Source organism: Monodon monoceros, unplaced genomic scaffold (assembly GCF_005190385.1).
Source record: "Monodon monoceros isolate NGI ecotype Baffin Bay Population unplaced genomic scaffold, NGI_Narwhal_1 Super_Scaffold_13, whole genome shotgun sequence".
Taxonomy (NCBI): domain Eukaryota; kingdom Metazoa; phylum Chordata; class Mammalia; order Artiodactyla; family Monodontidae; genus Monodon; species Monodon monoceros.
Genome location: NW_021703769.1, coordinates 81,411,874 through 81,429,549, shown reverse-complemented (window position 1 = coordinate 81,429,549; position 17,676 = coordinate 81,411,874). Strand labels below are relative to the sequence as shown.

The following is a 17,676-nucleotide window of genomic DNA, read 5'->3' as shown; positions in this document are numbered from 1 at the left end:
CTGACGGGTTGAGCAGCCTCTGGTGGCAGGGCTGGCAGTGGTGCCAGCTTCCATGAGAGGCAGGGACCAAACTGCCCTGTGCCAGCGGTGAATGAGAGGGTCCTCTCTCAGTGAGTTTGGTGGAAGAGGGGATAAGAGCTACAGGACATTTTTCTTCCCAGAAGAAAGAGGCTTGCTGGTCCTCAGGGAGACACAGGCCAGTGTGAGGCAAAGAGCTGGAGAGAAAGGAATGCTGGCGGTGGCCAATGGCACTTGTCCCCGAGGAGACTGGGCGGGAAAGACTAGGGAATAGAGAGCTGCAGGGCAGGGTGGGCACACGTCTCCTCTTTCTATGTGGCCTGTGCCAGGAGAAAGGGATGCTCAAGGAAGATGTTAGGAGTCGGGGGAGTGGGGAGTTGAGAAGAAAACCCATGCTTCACGGTCTCTGAAGAACTGGGGAGGGGATTGGTTTGGGAACAGACCTTGCTGGGAGAGAGAAAGGTAGTTACATCGGGGATTTGGAGAACATAAGGCAGGTAGAGGTACGTGCCCAGGGTCCAACCAGGCTTGGTGCTGGTAACACTCATTTTGCCCCTAATCACAGGCCACCTTTGTGGTCTTTAGCATTTCATGTAAACTTCTTATTTTCCTCAGTCAAATAAATTGTTAATTCCCTAAAGTCATTGACAGTGTCTTAAACTTCTTTGTATCCAAAACAGCCCTCTGCCCCTAGCAGTTCTGTGCCAGGGAAACTTCTCCCGTCTTGAATTGGATTGGGAGATTTGGGTCCTTTTCTTTCCTTTGGTTGAAATGCCCTCTCCACTTAGATACTGAATATGTTGATTTTTCTCACTGATTTGTGAGATTAGTATAAGAGAGTTTAACTCATACGTTATATTGTACTCTACCACGTCAAATAGTAAACTTATTTACTCAAGTACGGCTCATTATTCACACAAGCATTCTGGTGGGTATAGTCACGGAAACCATCAATAGCCAAACCTGGCTGGACGTCAGAACCATGAGGGAGCTTGTTAAAGATGCAGCCACACCTGCATCCACCAACGAAGAGTCCTCGGGGTGGGTGGGGCGGGGAGGGTCCTAAGTACCAGCATCCGGTCAGCCAGGTTTGGGAGCCGTTGCAGAAAATAGACTGTAATATGCGGCAGAAGTGGAGGCGGTGGGAACGAACGCAGGGATCACACAGAGGAAGTGGAGAGGAAGTGTCCCTCTGGCTTCAGCCACAGAGGCCGTTTCCACGGGGACAGCACTGGGCGCGCGGGCGAGTGGGCCGGGTACTGCGAAGGTTGGCCCTGCCCGTGGTGACGGCTGTGCACCTGGAGGTGGTGAGGGGCTCGGGCATGTGGCCGCTTCTGGCAGAGTAGTGGGGGGCGTCCTTCCGAAGAGCAAAAAGCCCCAGATACTCAGGAATAGCTACAGCAAGAAATACATGGGGCAAACAGGGAAGGATTGTTCATGTCAAGATTTGCGACGTTTACTGCTGTTGTGAATGGGATGTTTTTTCCCCCACCAAAAATCTCAGAATTCAGTGTATTTACCTTGCATCTAGCTGTGTTGCTGAACTCTTAAAAGTCATCGTGATGATCTTTCTCATTTCTTGAGTTTTAAGGTTGACGGTCATATTCGCTTCTCCGTGTAATCATGCCTCTTAGCTCCATCTCATGTTTTTTTTTGCATTGGCCAAAATTCCTAAAGTAATATATTCCGTTAGTAAATCTGAGGAGGTATTCTTGTGGTCCTCATTTTAATGGACCTTGTGCTTGAAATTACTAGCGACTGTACAAGTAAAAATGTAGGTGTTAAAACTTCGACATCCGAAGAGGGAAAGAAATAACCGTGTTCTTTTTTCTGCAGGTCCCTGGGTGTGACACTTTGGGAGCTTTTTGAGAATGCCACTCAGCCTTATTCCAACCTTTCCAACTTAGAGGTTCTCAACCAGGTCATTCGAGAGAGAGACACAAAACTCCCAAAGCCCCAGCTGGAGCAGCCTTACTCTGACAGATGGTGGGTAACTTCACGTCACGTTCTTTTCAGAAGATAAGGAAATCCTGTCTGCATGGGTCTTAGTTATGTATTCTCTAATTTTGAACAGTAGATGTTATGAAAAGCAGTCGTTTGTATATTATTCATGACTGATTTTAGAATTAACATCCATTTTTTTAATGTAATGCTATTTTAAAAAAATGTGTAGAACAAGCAGGAATTTATGTATTACATGCAATAAGAAAAATGTTAAGTCTGAACTAATTAGAAAAGTCAATTCTAAGGGAGTTTCCTGTTGTGGAATTATTTTTAGATGAGGCTGTTTGTTTAAGTGATAACCCGACGTGCAAGAAGAGAGACGGGTGGCATAGACATGATCATATTTAAATTGGCACATGAGGCTCATTTGCATAATGTATGTTGACATTGTCAAAACAAATTTACTTCTTATGATGCTCCAGACCAGTTCTTACTCGGTTTCCAATTAGGATCGGGCTCACCTGTGTCAAGGCCTCTGTCTGCGTCACCCTGTGCCCGGCTGATGTTGCCCCTGGAGCTCAGTGCCCCTCCGTGTGGGCGTTGCTCAGCCCCCCTACTTGCTAGAACTAACTCACCCAGAATAACTGGACATTCACGCTGTAAACTTAATACCATGACATCGTCTTTGTCTTCCCTTCCACTCACGGCAACAGTTTAAGATGCTGGCTGTATTCAGCCAGACCTTCGAGGACCAGCTCCCGGTTGCCGCCGTCTCTGGGCTTCTTTCTCTACTCTTTCCCTCCACCCTCAGCTCCTTTCATGACCCGAGGAAACCATGTGCTGCAGGAGATCATGGTGTCACTTTTTATTGGGGGAATAATTAGAGATTAGTCACAACAGCATCTGTCTGTGTGAATTCTTGCAAAATAAAGTGAGTAAATCTCAGAACGTTAGATACGTGCATCCTTTACTAAGCAGAATACCTATGGCAGTTGTGTTAAGAGGAGAGCGTTTTAGAACTGGTTCTAAATTCGGTGGCTAAGTCTCTGGAAAACGCCAGAAGAACAGATGACAAAGCAAAAGAATTGCAGTGACACTGTGCAGTGTCCTGAGGACACAGAAATCTGTCTCCATTTTCCCTTTCACGCTGATATCACCGTGAGCTGAACCCCTTCAGGTGGTCGGCGGTGATGAAAGTGTCGAGGCTTCTGGGGTGTCGAGTTGGCCCAGGGGTCCTTGTGAGGTCTTTCCTTATTTTAAAACAATTTATCATCTGTCCGCTAATCACCTGTCTGTGTCGCTCAGGTATGAAGTCTTACAGTTCTGCTGGCTGTCACCAGACAAGAGGCCGGCGGCCGAGGATGTGCACAGACTGCTCACCTACCTGCGGATGCAAAGCCAGAGGGACCCGGAAGTCGACTTTGAGCAGCAGTGGAACGCACTCAAGCCAAACACAAACAGCAGAGATGCTGCAAGTAACGCCGCCTTCCCCATCCTCGACCACTTCTCCAGGGATCGGCTCGGTCGTGAGATGGAGGAGGTCCTCACCGTGACCGAAACCAGCCAGGGCCTGAGCTTCGAGTACGTCTGGGAGGCGGCCAAGCACGACCCCTTCGAGGAGCGCGGCCGGGGCCCCCCGGACGAAGCCGTGTCCTACACCGGCATCTTCTTTGCCACCGAAGCGTTTGAGAGTCCGCTCTCAGATCCCGGGCCCGGGAAGCAAGATGACAGTGGCCAGGACGTCCCCCGGCGGGCCCCCGGAGTAGTGCCCGTCTTTGATGCCCACAACCTTTCCGTCGGAAGCGACTATTACATCCAATTAGAAGAAAAAAGCGGTAGCAACTTGGAGCTGGATTACCCACCTGCACTGCTCACAACGGAAATGGATAATCCAGAAAGGGTCGGAGACACAGCATCCCAGCCTCTGACCCTCAGGAATGTCGAATTTGAGGAGTCCAGTACAGATGAGGATTTCTTCCAGAACACTACAGACCCCAAGGATGCCAGGGTACCCGAGGATGTGCATGTTACCAAGGGCCCCGAGAGCCCTTTCGACAGTATATTTAATGATCTTGACAAATCAGAGGCTTTGCCCAGTCACCAAAAAATATTTGACTTAATGGAACTAAATGGAGTCCAAGCTGACTTTAAGCCGACCACCTTAAGCTCAAGTTTGGATGACCCCAGAGAGTCAGTAATTACGCACCACTTGAAGAAAGAAAAGCCCCGTAAGCTTTTTGACTGTGAGCCTCTTTGCTCATCAGAAAACCTCGTGCACCAAGATGGTTTCGATCAGTTGGATGTTGAAGAATTGTCAGAAAACTTTTTATTTCTTCAAGAGAAGAACTTACTGAAAGACTCCTTGTCCAGCAAAGAACGTATAAATGATCTTCAAACAGAACTTAGAAATGCTGGTTTTCCTGAAACCATATTAGAAAGTCCGAGTAGAAACTCTCTAGATGCTGAGTTTAAGTTTGCTGAAAATAAACCAGGCTCTTCTTTGCTGCAGGAAAACGTCAGCGCGCAGGGCAGAGGCCCGGGCGTGGCGCCCAAGGACGGCACTTGGGACGCGGCCTCGCCGCCTTGCCCGAAGGCGCAGGTACCTCCTACCTCGCTCGAAACAGAGGGGCCGCCTCACGATGTCACTCCAGGTGTGCCCCTGAAGCAGGGCGGAGCTAAGCCCATGTGTTTGGATGTCAGTGTCCGTGAAGACGGTGTCTGCCGAGAGGTAAACCCAGACTCCACGCCTGCCCCGGTGGACACATCTCCCACCGGCGACAGGTCCCGAGACCTGACTCTCCAGAGGGAGGGGGCCTTGAGACTGACCCAGAGCGACTCAGGCCTTGTCCACAGCACTTTGGCCAGTAAGGTGAGTATAGGGAACAGCCTTCCAGAACTGAGGCAGAACTTACAAAGTCAACCACCTTTGGAAGACCACTGCCGTCAAGGCCTGCCCGAGAGAGCCTTAGAGGCCGTGGATGCTCTGAGTCAGCTGGGCTGTAAAGATGCTGCTACAGAGGAGCGGGGCTTGGTGTCTGCCCTCTCCTTGGACTCTGCCAGTCAGGACAGCCTTCTAGAGGACAGCTTGTCGACGCCCATCCCGACTTCGGAGCAGTCCGTGGAGACCCCAGGCTCCCTGGACTCGGTGGATGTCCGTGAGGTTTTACTGGGCTCCTTAGGCCCTCACACGCCACAGAGACTCTTGCCCCCCGATAAGCCTGCGGACAGTGGCTACGAGACGGAGAACCTGGAGTCCCCCGAGTGGACGCTGCACCCGGCCCCCGACGGCGCCATAGCCCCCGACGCAGGCTCGGCGGGCGACGGCGTTCGCGGGGGGCCACCTCCCAACCCCGTCATCGTCGTCTCAGACGCAGCCGATGGCCACAGGGGTGCAGAGGTCACCTCTCAGCCTTCTGCCCCTGGCTGCCAGGGCTCGTACCGAGACTCCGCTTACTTCTCGGACAATGACTCTGAGCCCGATAAGAAGTCGGAGGGGGTCCCGGGAGCCTCGGCATCGGCCTTGGGAGCAGACCAGCCCCTGCCTGAGCCAGGCGCCCCAGAGCAGAGTCCCAGCCCCCCGGACGGCTGCCTGGAAACCAGCAGCAGCCAGCCTGGCCAAAGGTGTCCCCCTGCTCGGCAGAACGCCAGTCACCTGGAGTCAAGAGAAGCGGCAGAACCAGCACCCGCTGGCGCTTCCAGGCAGATGCATCCCCCCGATGATGGTGAGGCCGGCAGCCCCTCAAGTCTGCTGAACTCGGAGCTCAGCAGCGGGGATGACCTCGAGGCCCAGGAGGAGCCCCCCTGCACGCTGGCTTCCACCGGAACCAACACCAATGAACTCCTGGCGTTTGCAGATGCCCCCATCCGCTCTGGCGGCCCAGCAGCCCCGATGGCGGAGAAGGCCTTGCGCGGCCACTCCGAGGGCCCCAAGCTGAAGGAGCCAGACGTCGAAGGGAAGTACCTGGGGAAACTCGGCGTGCCAGGGGTGCTCGACCTCACCGAGGACGGAATCGACGCGGACGAGGAGGACGAGAACAGCGACGACTCGGACGAGGACCTCCGGGCCTTCACCCTGCACAGCCTCAGCTCCGAGTCGGAGGACGAGGCGGAGCACATAGTGCCTGTGGTCCTCAGCCGTGAGGACGGCCGCCACCTGCGGAGCCTGCTGAAGCCCTCAGCCTCCGCGGACCAGCCGCCCGACGACTGGAAGAAAGAGAAGAAGGCGGTGACGTTTTTCGATGACGTCACAGTCTATCTCTTTGACCAGGTATCTGTTGTCTGTCACCTCCAGGTTGTCCTGCTAGAGAATTCCAGAACGTGTTAGGGGAACAAGGTGCTTGTTTTTTCTGATTGCCGTTTCGAGGCCACGGATTGTTTTGTGATAACTCAGGAAAAGGAATTTGGGGTTGGCTACAGTGTCAGTTCCAAGAACACGCAGAAATGGGGTTTGCACAGGGAACAACTGTTACATTACAGGAAGAAGATCTGCATGCTCTTCCTGGGTGTCCTGGCCGAGTCCTGCTGAAGTCGCTAACCCTTTGCAGACCAGATTTTTATACTCTTGACAGTCGGCAGGAATGCCCAGCGTGCAGGTGCTGCTTGAACAGTCCGAGGCTCACATGTAGCCCTGGAGACACCGACCAGCGGCCCTGCCTGTGGAGTGGGGACGGGGATGGGGCAGCAGGACAGAGTGTGTGGCCCTCCCGGCCAGGGGCTGGCCCTGCCCTCCTCCCTGCGGTTGCGCAGGCTGCCTGCTGTCGCCACTCAGGGGGCCAGCCTTCGGCCTCTTTAAAAATGAGGCAGCCTACAATTCAAGCTTTTTTTTTTTTTTTTTTTAAATGTTCTTTGATGACTGGTCTTCGTAGCCCTTAAATTTGCTTCTTGAATCAGCTGGATTGTAAGTGAAGCTCCCGTTCTAGAAGGTGTGGGAGTCCTTGTTGGTTTCTTCTTGGATCTGCTTGCCCTCCCTTTGTGTTTAGTCCTTGGAACCGAGACCTTGGTATCTCAGCCTCTCGTTCAGCATTGGGCCTCTTGGGCCCCACACTTGAGGCTCTGCCCACACCCATGGGGGTCCTGGGTGCCGCCCCGCCTCTTCCCTGGGAGCTGGGTCTGCTTTCAGTTGCTCGTTACTTTACGCGTTGTCGCTTCTGTGTGTTCTCTTTCTACGGTGTCGCTCAAAAAAATTTGAACTGTGGCGTGTGGGGCAGGGAGGGTAGAGGTAGTTAAGTGTTTGGGAAAAGAAAACGTAGACTCCTGGCCCCAGCCTCAGTTCACCAGATCTGTGAGAGGGGCCGGGAGGCTTATACACATCCCAGCTTCAGAACCTGAGGGCTCAGGGAGCCTAGGAAACTGGTTTGCCATTTTTTTACTGAGAGTGGAAGAGAGAAGGGATCACCTGGCCCCAGATTTTGTGTTTTGTTATCAGTCGTTCGAATTCACGTATCCCTTTCTTCACCTTCTCTGTGAACTTGAATTGTACCGAGACTTCACCACAGAGCAGACAATCTGTAGGTGGGATAGAAAGAGTTACAAAGTGTGTGCTGTGAGCAGTGGTGGGTGAGGGCTGGGGAAGATGTCTGGGGGTCTAGTTGCAGCAGAGGGATGGACTCAGCTCCCGTGGAAGCCCCCGCCTGGGCTACAGAAGGGCTGCACTCGTGTGACGACTTTGGGGGGGGGGGCGGTGATGTTTTGGTGGCTTCAGAAGACAGGGCAGGATGGCACGAGATCGAGATTCAAGGCATGAGAACGAAGGTACAGAAATCAAGTGTAAGACATGCTTAGTAGACGTGAGATTTGAGAGGCTTAGTGTCGTGGAGAAAGTTGGGAAGTGGGTGAAGTCCTGAAAGTCTTCCTTTCTGTGGTCTCTAGTTAGTTTTCTCATGCGCTCCATCCAGGCAGTGTCCTTGGAGTAGCAGCCCCCTGCTGGCTCAGGCTGGCGGCTGGTAGATTTTCTCCTGCTTCTCTTACTGTGCAGCTTAACAAGCTGGTTTTGAAGTAGCTTCAGTACCTTAGCTCCAGAGTTTTAACTGAGCACTCCTGGGTTTTGGCAGTTCTGTGTCTTGGTTATTTCACTGTTGGTTCAGCAGATGCCTGGTGAACACTTACTGTATGTAAAGCAACTTTCTCGTGAAATCACGGCACCGTGAGTGAGCGGTCTGGGTGCCGGCACTTCACGCGCAGGGTCTCCTTAGCTTCCCCACACATCGGTGGTCTCCCATGTGCCTCTCGTGGGCCCTAAGTGAGCCTGGCGGGGTGTTTGACCCTCAGCTCTCACACTGCCCCTTCCGGACGCACAGTGTTCTCAAGGCCAGAACGGTGGACAGTGATGCTTGCTTACAATTAACGGGACGCCTGGCTGCCCTCCAGCCTGTCACAGGGCAGATGAGCTCTGAGCTCAGGCCCATGCGTCGCAGCGCTGGTCATTGTAACGACGGGGCCGGGGCTCGGCAGTGTGGCCTTGGAGCCGTGTAGAGCCACGCTCGGGACACCTGCGTCGTAGTCTTACAGCCAGGAGCCCCCAGAGATGTGAGGTGGACTGCCTGTCCTGGGGCAGATGGGGAGCCTGGGGGCCTGTGTGCTGCTTTTCTATATTCACAAAAATATTCTACTGGGATTTTGATGGGAGTTGCATAAAATCCATAGATCAGTTTGGGGGAGAATTGACATTTTTACTATGTTGAGGCTTTCAACTCATGAGCACGGTACGTCTCTCCATTTATTCAGTTCTTAGTGTTTTGTAGTTTTCAGCAGGCAGATCCTCTGTGTGTTTTGTTAGATTTATACCTAAGTATTTCATTTCTTGGGGAGCTAATTTAAAAGGTAATTTTAAAATTTTGGTTTCCATTTGCTCCTTGCCAGTATATAGAAACGTGATTGACTTTTTTCTAAATTAATTAATTAATTTTTTATTTTTGGCTGCGTTGGGTCTTCATTGCTGCATGCGGGCTTTCTCTAGTTGCGGTGAGCAGGGGCTACTCTTAGATGCGGTTTGTGGTCTTCTCATTGTGGTGGCTTCTCTTGTTGCAGAGCACGGGTTCTAGGCATGCGGGCTTCAGTAGTTGTGGCTTGCGGGCTCTAGAGTGCAGGCTCAGTAGTTGTGGCACACGGGCCTAGTTGTTCTGCGGCATGTGGGATCTTCCCAGACCAGGGCTTGAACCTGTGTCCCCTGCATTGGCAGGCAGATTCTTAACCACTGGGCCACCAGGGAAGTCCCTCAACACATTTTCTGGTTTTCCTTGAGACTTTTCCTTTGACCCACGGATTATTTATAAAAAATATTGTTTAATTTCCAAGGGTTGGAGATTTTTTTTTTTACCTTTCTGCTACTGATTTCTAGTGTAATTCCATTTTGGTCAGAGAACATACTTTGTAGGGTTTCAACTCCTTTAAATGTGTTGTTTTGCTGTAGAGCCAGGATATGGTCTATCTTGGTGAATGTTCCATGGGCACCTGAAAGAGTGTGTATTTTGCTTCTGGTGGGTGGATTGCTCTGTAAATGTCAGATGCAGTTGGTGGTTCATTTCTTCTGTATTATTACTGATTTTTCTGTCTACTTGTTCTGTCTATTACTGAGAGAGAAGTGTTGAAGTCTCCGGCTATAATTATGGATTTGTCTGTTTTCATTTCTGTCAGTTTTTGCTTCATCTGTTTTGTAGTTCTGTTAGCTTCATACACATTTAAGATTATTATATCTTCTCGGTGAATTGACCTTTTGTCATTATATGATGTCATTCTTTATTCCTTTCTCTGATATTCATAAAGCTACTGTGGCTTTCTTTTGAGTAGTATTTGTATGATGTCTCTTTTTTTCATCCTTATACGTACCTGCATCCCTGTACTTGATAGTAGTTTCTTGTGGAAAGCACATAGGTGGTTTTCAAAATCTATTCTGAAACTTTTTGTCTTTTAATTGGTATTTTATGCCACTTACATTTAATAGAATTATTTGTATTTGGATTTAGGTGCACCATTTTATTCAGTGTTTTTGTTTGTTCCTCTGGTTGTTATTTCTTTTCTTCCTCTTTTTGCTTTCTTTTGGGTAATTTGAACAATTTTTAGAACTACCTTTTATCTATGCATTTCTTACTATATGTCTTCTCTTAGTGTAGTTTTTGGAGTGGTTCTTGGGTTTACAATGTACATACTTAACTTTTCACAGCCTCCTTAGAATCCGTGTTTTACCATTTCAAGTGGAATATAAGAACCCCTGTACCCTGTGGGCCCTTCATCCCCCCCCCTACCCCTTTTCTTCAGGTTGTCTGATGTGTCATATGTTTATTTATCAAAAACCCCATCACACAGTGCTCTATGCTTTACTTCTAGTCATCAAACATGTTTTAAGAGACTGAAGAGGAGAGGAATAGGATTATATTCACTCAGATAGTTACTACTGTTGTTTTTTCATTTCTGATGTTCCAGGTTCCTTTTTATTATCATTTCCCTTCTGTTTGAAGAAGTTTGTGTGGCCTTTTTTTTTTTTTTTTTTTTTTAACAAATTCTCTTAGCTTCTCTTCATCTGAGAGGGTCTTTATTTTACACTCATTTCTTAAGGATATTTTCTCTGAACATAGATTTCTGAGGTGATAGTTCTTTTCTTTCAGCATTGTCCCTGGCTGCTTTCAGGAGTTTTTTTTCTTTGTCTTTGGTTTTCAGTGGTATGATTATGGATTTCTGGAATACAGGCATGGATTTCTTTGTATTTATCTCATTTTAAGTTTGCAGAGCTTCCTGAACCTGTAGTTTTATGTCTTTCACCAGATTTGAGAAGTTTTCAGCCATTGTTTCTTCTTTTCTTCTTCACCACACTCTGTCTCTCTGTTTCTGGGACTCCAGCGTTACACCTTTTGGTAATATCCTAGTATATAGGCCCTGAGGCTCTGTTCTTTTCTTTCCCTCCAGTGTCTGCTTTTGCTGTTGTTCAGATTGGATCATTTCTGTTGATCTGCTTCACGTTAACTTATTCTGTCCTCTCTCATGTCCATCCTGCTATTGATCCCACCCAGTGAGTTTTAAAATTTTGGTTATTGTATTTTTCTGTTCCAAAATTCATTATTTTTTATCTCTTCTTTTGCTGAGACTTTTCCATTCATTTCCAGTGTGTTTTCCCATACTTTGTAAGAGCATATTTATAATTGTTCTCAGGGAATTCCAACATCTAAGGACATCTTGGCATTGGCATCTGTTGATTGTTTTTTCTCCTGGGAATTGAGGTTTTCCTTATCCTTTGTTTGCTGAGAAAGTTTAGATTGTACCCTTATTATTTTATCGGATTCTGTGCCTTGTTTAGATTCTATGGATAATGTTGATGTTTTCTTCTTAGAAGGCGTTGACCCAGTTGGGTTCAGGTCACAAGTTCCAACCCGCCTTCTGGGGATTGGGGTCCCCTTTCAGAGCCTTTGTTGTGCTGTTTGAACCTGTCCTGTGCATGTGCCACCCCCTGGCCAGACTGGACCTTGGCAGTGGTCTCCCTGAAATTCAGTTCTCAACGCTTTGGTGTGCTGTTTAGGGTCAGATCTACCCTGAGCAGCTGGGGGTAAGCCAGGAGCTCATAAACAACTGATGGGATCCCTTTTTTCAGCTCCCCCCTCCCTGGGCTGTCCAGTGTCTTGGCCACTCTCTTCTTGGTCCTCCGGCCAGAAGGCTGGGCTTTGGGTTACCACAGTATGCTGTGCAGCTGCGCAGCGGGAGGACGGAGAGGGAAAAGGCGTGTGGGTTCTCCAGGCAGAGAGGAAGCTCACCGCCCTCAGAATTACAGGTGCCTGCCACCCCTGTTGCCGTCACCCAGGATTGCTTGGGCTGGGAGCAAGAGAACAGGGGGAGAAAAGCAAACCCCTGGAATTTCCTCTCCTCTTTCTAAGCATCAGAAGACCCCCCCTTCCTGCATCTGGAGCCAGGACCCAAGTGGCGGGGGTGGGGTGGAGGGGTGGAGTTGGTTCACCGCTGGCTTGGTGTCCTTTGACTCCAGCGCTCTGCCCCAACCTGCCTGCTGCGTCTCCTCCTCCGAGGTCTCCCGTGGCCACTTTGTATGTCTGCCCAGGATTTAGAGCCCGTTCCACGGGAGAGATGGGGCGTGGACTCCCGGCCCACCTTCCCCAGGGGTGGGAGGGACAGGTCACAAATGGTCGGCGAGGGCCCCTGCCCCAGGGCTCCTGAAAGCAGGCGCTGGCTGATGGGAACTTATGTTGGGCTTTTCAGGAGACCCCGACCAAAGAGCTGGGCCGCTGCGGAGGAGAGGCGTGCGGGCCGGGGCTGAGCAGCCCCACACCGTCGTCAGGCTCCCCCTACCCGAGCAGGTGCATGAATTCCGAAAGTTCCACTGATGAAGAAGGTATCTCATTGGCAGGTTTAAAAGGCAACTAAACATGAGTGTGATGTGAGCTGTTTCTGAGGATAACTTCACATGTCTGTCGCCCTGCGGGTGTGGGGTGGGCAGCTCTGCCGTCTGCACCCAGGGTGGTCTGTGCCCCTCTGAGCCCACCTGGACGCCTGCACTGCCCTCTCTGTTCCTTAAAACGAAGTCATGAAAGGAGAGTTACTTTTATGTCTTACTTCCAGGTGGAGGCTTTGAATGGGACGATGACTTCTCCCCGGACCCTTTTATGTCAAAGACAACGAGTCACCTCCTCCGCTCCAAACCTTCCCTTCAGACATCCAAGTACTTCTCCCCGCCGCCGCCGCCGCGGAGCACGGAACCCAGCTGGCCTCACGGGGCGCCCTACTCCAGGTTCTCCATCACGCCCGCCAGCATCGCCAGCTTCTCTCTCACGCACCTCACAGACTCGGACATGGAGCAGGGAGGTGAGCAGGGTGCGGAGCCAGGGCAGGGCCGGCTGCCCGGGAGCGGGGTGCTCCCCCGGTGCTGGCAGACAAGGCTGTTCGAGTCTTTACGAAGAGCTCACAGCCTTGGCAGTGTGCTCCGGAGCCTCGGCCCCCACTTCTGGGCTCCGTCTCTGCCCTGCTGGGCCCGGTGGCCCTGGGGCTGCTCTGCCACCTTTCTTCTCCTTTTTCCCTTTGTTCTATTAGCTCCCAACCCCCATCCCTCCTTCTCTCCCCCAGAGAGGAGCAGCTCTTCAGAAAGCTCATGCTCTGAAGAACACTTGGCCCTGACTTCGGGCTTGAACCCAAATGCCCTCGGGCCCCTCCCCCGGGAATGTTGATTTTGCCATTAAGTCCTAGTCTTCGTGTGCCACCAGAGGGCCCGGGGGAGGTCATGGGCCGGGCACATTTGAAGTAGTGGTATCTGAACATATGGATCCTTTTTTCCCCACAACTAGATTGAAGATAAATGTTAATAGGTACATTTTTTTGATGTGAAGTTTGCAGATCAAATAATAGTAACTGCGAAATATAAAGGCTTTTATTTGTGTTTGTCCTGGGTTTAATTGTGCCGATTAGATAACGCCCATGACCTAATGATCTGTTGGGGGCAGATGTGTGGTGCTCAGAGCCAGTTCTCTCCCGCGCCCAAAGCATTGGCATTGAGCAGCGTGTGAGCCGCGCAGATGTGTCTGCGAGAGAGCCTGGCAGGTGCTGCTGTCGCAGGAAGCGGTGAGCGGCCGGGCAGGTGGCTGAGAGCCACACTTCTAGCTTCAGTTCCTCTTTCTGCAGCGAAGCTCAGACGCCGTCCACACTGTTTTTATCTGTGACGATCGTTTTAAAACACAGCTTTGCTTGCTCTCTCCTAATAGGAAGCAGCGAAGATGGGGAGAAAGATTAGGTGATGCTAAGGCACCTTGGGCCCAGGCGGCTCCCCGGCGGCGGCGTTTCTGGCTGCCCAGTGGCACCCACTCGACAGCTGCTGACATGGGAAGCGGAGGAGGACTCAGGAGGCTGAGGGAACGGCGCCGCGGGACGCCCGGCCAGGCGTGGTCTCCCAGCTCGTCCAGCTCGTCCAGAGCTATTTGCTGCCCTCGCCGCCCCGCCAACTGGAAGGGCCGGCGCACCTGCCGTCCACGGGGAGCCTGAGCCTGGCCAGCGTGGGGGGCTGTCGTCTCTGGGCGGTTTCTGGTTCCCATGTGGGGCGTTCTCCGCGTCCGCACCTGTGCATCCCGTCCGTGCACAGGTCCCCGAGGACCACGATGGGAATTGGCACCAGTGAGCCATATTTATTGTTTTTAAAGAAATCACTAATTGCTTTCTGTAATTGCACTGTGGATAAATGTCCTGAGAGTCCCTGATATTGTACAGAATCTTAAATTATTCAAGGAAAATAAGGCAGGTCAAGCTGGTGCTATCCACTAGTTTGATTTTTTTTTCTTCTGTTTTATAGTTTGTTTGCATGGTACTTGTAAAGCTTAAGTATTTTGAGTGTTATGCTGTCTTTAGCAATTGTTGGAATTGTACATATGGTACTCTTTCGTAAATGATAAATGATTCTGAATGTTAGTGTTTTATGTTCTTATAGGAAATATTTTTGATGAGTCCAAGAAGACTGCTCTGTTTTGCTGATTGAATGAAACACATTTCTGTCTCTTCTCTCTAAGGTGGTTTTTTCCTTGTTGCAGTTGAGGCTTCTCTGAGGGGCTGATGGGTCTTGCAGCCCCTCTGTGTGATTCTCCCACCCTCCCCTCCCCCAACTTTTAAAAAACCCTTTTGGTAAAAATCGACAGGTGGTTCCCAGAGCTCAGCTTGGTTGGAACATCCAGGTCCCCCCGTTGTCCCCAGGGGCCGCGAGGCCTCCTCCCAGCTGGGCCCCGAGTCACTTCCCCTCAGAGCCGGCTCTTCTGCTTGGTTCCTAGAAGCGCAGACAGCGGTGGCTTGAGGGCCCTTGTGTGGTCAGTCCTCCCTTCAGGAGCATAGAAGCGGCTCCACGGAGGGCCCTGGGGGCCGAGGACGGTTTGTGTTCATTCTGTCTGTGCGCTTGAGGTGTTGAGCTTCTCACAGCCCCCAGAGCCAGTCCGGATCACGTCCCGTCCATGTGTGGCTGGTCTCTGTAACCGAGGCAATACACTACATCCCGCAGCCGTGAGGACGACGGAGGAGCCTCCACAGCCAGCACGTCCTCCTGGTTGGGCCCTCGGGCAGCCCGAGTGGCCGTCGCCCCCAGACGCCGCCCCGGGCTCATCTGCACTGACCCCCGCCTTCTGCGTTAAGCCCCCAGTTCTCCCCTTGCTCTGAAAGGACCGAGAGTGTCCAGTGCAGCCTCATGATGTTGGCAGGTGTCGGGTGTTGGTAATAAAAAGCTGACCTCACTCTGCGGCCCTCGAGTTCTGCTCTGCCAGCAGCGTGGCAGCCAGTGTATACGGGTGGGGCCTTGGGGCTGGGTCCCCGCACACCGGCCCCTCACCCCAGGGGTTTCCGGTGCTGACGTGCTTTCCCGACTTGAGCGAGAGGCTGGGATGACCCTCCAGGCCCGCCTGGGGCTGCAGGACATCGGTCACGGGAGCTTGGGGACCCGATGCAGGTGTGTGCGCTGGCTAGAGTTGACGTAGTAAATTGTGACCTATGTTATCAATTCTGGCTCGCCCCCTTTTTATACTAGCAATGACTTTCCAGAGCGGCAGGGGCGCCCTTCCCCTCCCCCGGTGTGAGCACAGAGCACTGCCAGAGCCGGACCCTGGGACACGTGCATGTTGAAAACACAGTTAACAGGGCATTAGGAGGTGATTTTGCCAAAACTGTCATAACTCTCAACTTCTTGCTCTGGAGACTTCCAGGGTTTTCTGAATTTTTACATCTACCAGTCTTGGTTAAAGGAAAAATGAGAGGCAGTTATACTAGTTTTTTTAAATTTACAGGTTTAAGGAGTTCAGATCTAATGACTAAAATCAAGTAGATCCATAGACTAGATAGTCTTCTTATACAGTCAGCCTGTGGTAAATTTATTGATGCTTTGGGGCTGTACATTTTTCACTATGATTAAGGAGATTTTTAACAACATAATTCCCATTTTAATTTATTTTAAGGTCTACATCACTCTGATACCATGAATTGCCAAAAACATTTTATACAGGGAGCTAGGGGTGGGGCTGGGTTGGAGTAGTAGGTCTTAGTGTGGTGTTGCATGGTCGGGTAGATTTTATATTTATAATAAACATGGGAATTAACATGTTCTTTTGAAATCTCAAGTAATACACAGGAAATTATGTAGATTAAAATTTTCTGCCCATTTTTGAAATGTCAGCATGTGCTTTGTTGTTTGTTTCAGTTTTCTTTTCACTCGGTTACCAGTAGGTGGGTTTGTAAACCGCTTTTGTTCTAATAAGTTACACAATGAAATAGTGTCAGTGGAATTCTCTAGATAATGTGGGTGAGGTTTGTCATACCTGGTTCACAACGATATTTCCTGGCCTCCTTTGGGATCTGTCTTACTTTGGTGGAGTTTACGTATCTTAAGTCCTACAATAAAAATAATCTAACCTTCATCTCCTTCCTAGCTAGATGTTAATTTGTGTTATCAAAGGACTTGGTCATTAAGCCAGTAAGAGCAATGTAGAAAAAGTGCTCCCCCAAAATCCTTCTGAAACTTGGACTGTGCGTCTGGGTAAGAAGCCATTCATCTTAAGGGTGAAGAAGCTCCAAGAAGCTGAATGGAGAACAGAGTATCTGTTCTATTTTTGAGTGTACAGGCAATTGTTTCTATGAAAATGGGTTTATCTAAGAAAGGCCTTGGTATGTCTTGCTGCCCTGAAACCCCTTTCAAAGCCTCCTTCTTTTATTAACACTTTCCACAGGGTGTTCGTGGGGTTAATGACTTTCTGTACGTTTGTCCTGAGGGCCCAGGTGCAAGGGAGGCAGCTCCTGGTTTTACTCTACTCAGTCCGTCATCTGAAAATTCCAGAAGCGAACCAAGTGTGAGGCTGGAGATGCCGGGCTTCAGTTACGAGGGGCTTCAAAATATTAGCCTTAGGAGAAGTAGCCTTAAAATAAGAATGGGTGTACACAGTTACTTCAGGTGTTAAGTCTCAAAAACAATGTTCCTAAGTAGTAACGGGGTTGGCCCAAGCTTTGGCTATCAAGAAGTAAAACACTCTTTGGTATGTAAATTAATTCTTAAAAGATGTGTGGACAGTATTGAATCGCCAACAACCTGTTATCTGAATGGCTGGAACATGGTTAAGTTCAAGTTGGCACGGGCGTAGATAGACGGTAACAGCGGCCCGCTGTGAGTACCCACTGCTTCATTCCAGCCGCAAATGAGGACGCATGGGGCCATCCCACCTCCGAGGTTTCCCTGTTGTGCTTTAACACAGTTGTAAGAGGTTCACGGCAATATAATAGTTAATGAACTTTCAGTTTCAATCGTGTACATTTTTAAATTGTAAGATTTTTACTGTATATTGATGCATAGTGTGATTCAATAAACTGCTTGTAATTTAAAAACTATTTAATATTCAAAATAAATATAGTTATATATTTATAGATTCTGTTACCGCCTTGATTCTGTGTGTTTTCCACGGTGTAAGGCCTGGGGTGGGCGGTCTGGCGCTGCCCCACTGTGGGTGCTTGGAGCCTGCAGCCCTGGGTCACTCACTGCCCTGGTCTCTAGAGATGGGATGCCCTTTTCTGGGACAGACCTAAACCCCACGCACCCGAGAACACGAAGATTTGCATAATCACCGGAAAACTAGCATGGACTGTTTGTGCTGCCATAAAGTGTACCTGTAATTCAAACACTGATGAATTTCAGAAGCATTTTTTGTTTTTTTTTTTTAGTATTTATTTACTTATTTGGCTGCACCGAGTCTTAGTTGTGGCACGCGCGATCTTCGTTGC

At 50.1% G+C, this 17,676-nt stretch overlaps 1 protein-coding gene across 3 annotated transcripts in view; it reads left to right on the top strand.

Annotated features, from left to right (window-relative positions):
* Window positions 1–17,263, top strand: part of LMTK2 (lemur tyrosine kinase 2) — an 82,350-nt gene extending 65,087 nt beyond the window's left edge. For all 3 annotated transcript variants that reach the window (XM_029220068.1, XM_029220069.1, XM_029220070.1), the window contains 5 exons: window positions 1,855–2,004; window positions 3,268–6,229; window positions 12,157–12,289; window positions 12,517–12,759; window positions 13,650–17,263. In XM_029220068.1, the coding sequence (XP_029075901.1) occupies window positions 1,855–2,004; window positions 3,268–6,229; window positions 12,157–12,289; window positions 12,517–12,759; window positions 13,650–13,678 (3,517 nt within the window). In that variant the 3' untranslated portion in view covers window positions 13,679–17,263. The remainder of the gene's footprint in view (window positions 1–1,854; window positions 2,005–3,267; window positions 6,230–12,156; window positions 12,290–12,516; window positions 12,760–13,649) is intronic.
* The last annotated feature ends 413 nt before the right edge of the window (window positions 17,264–17,676 follow it).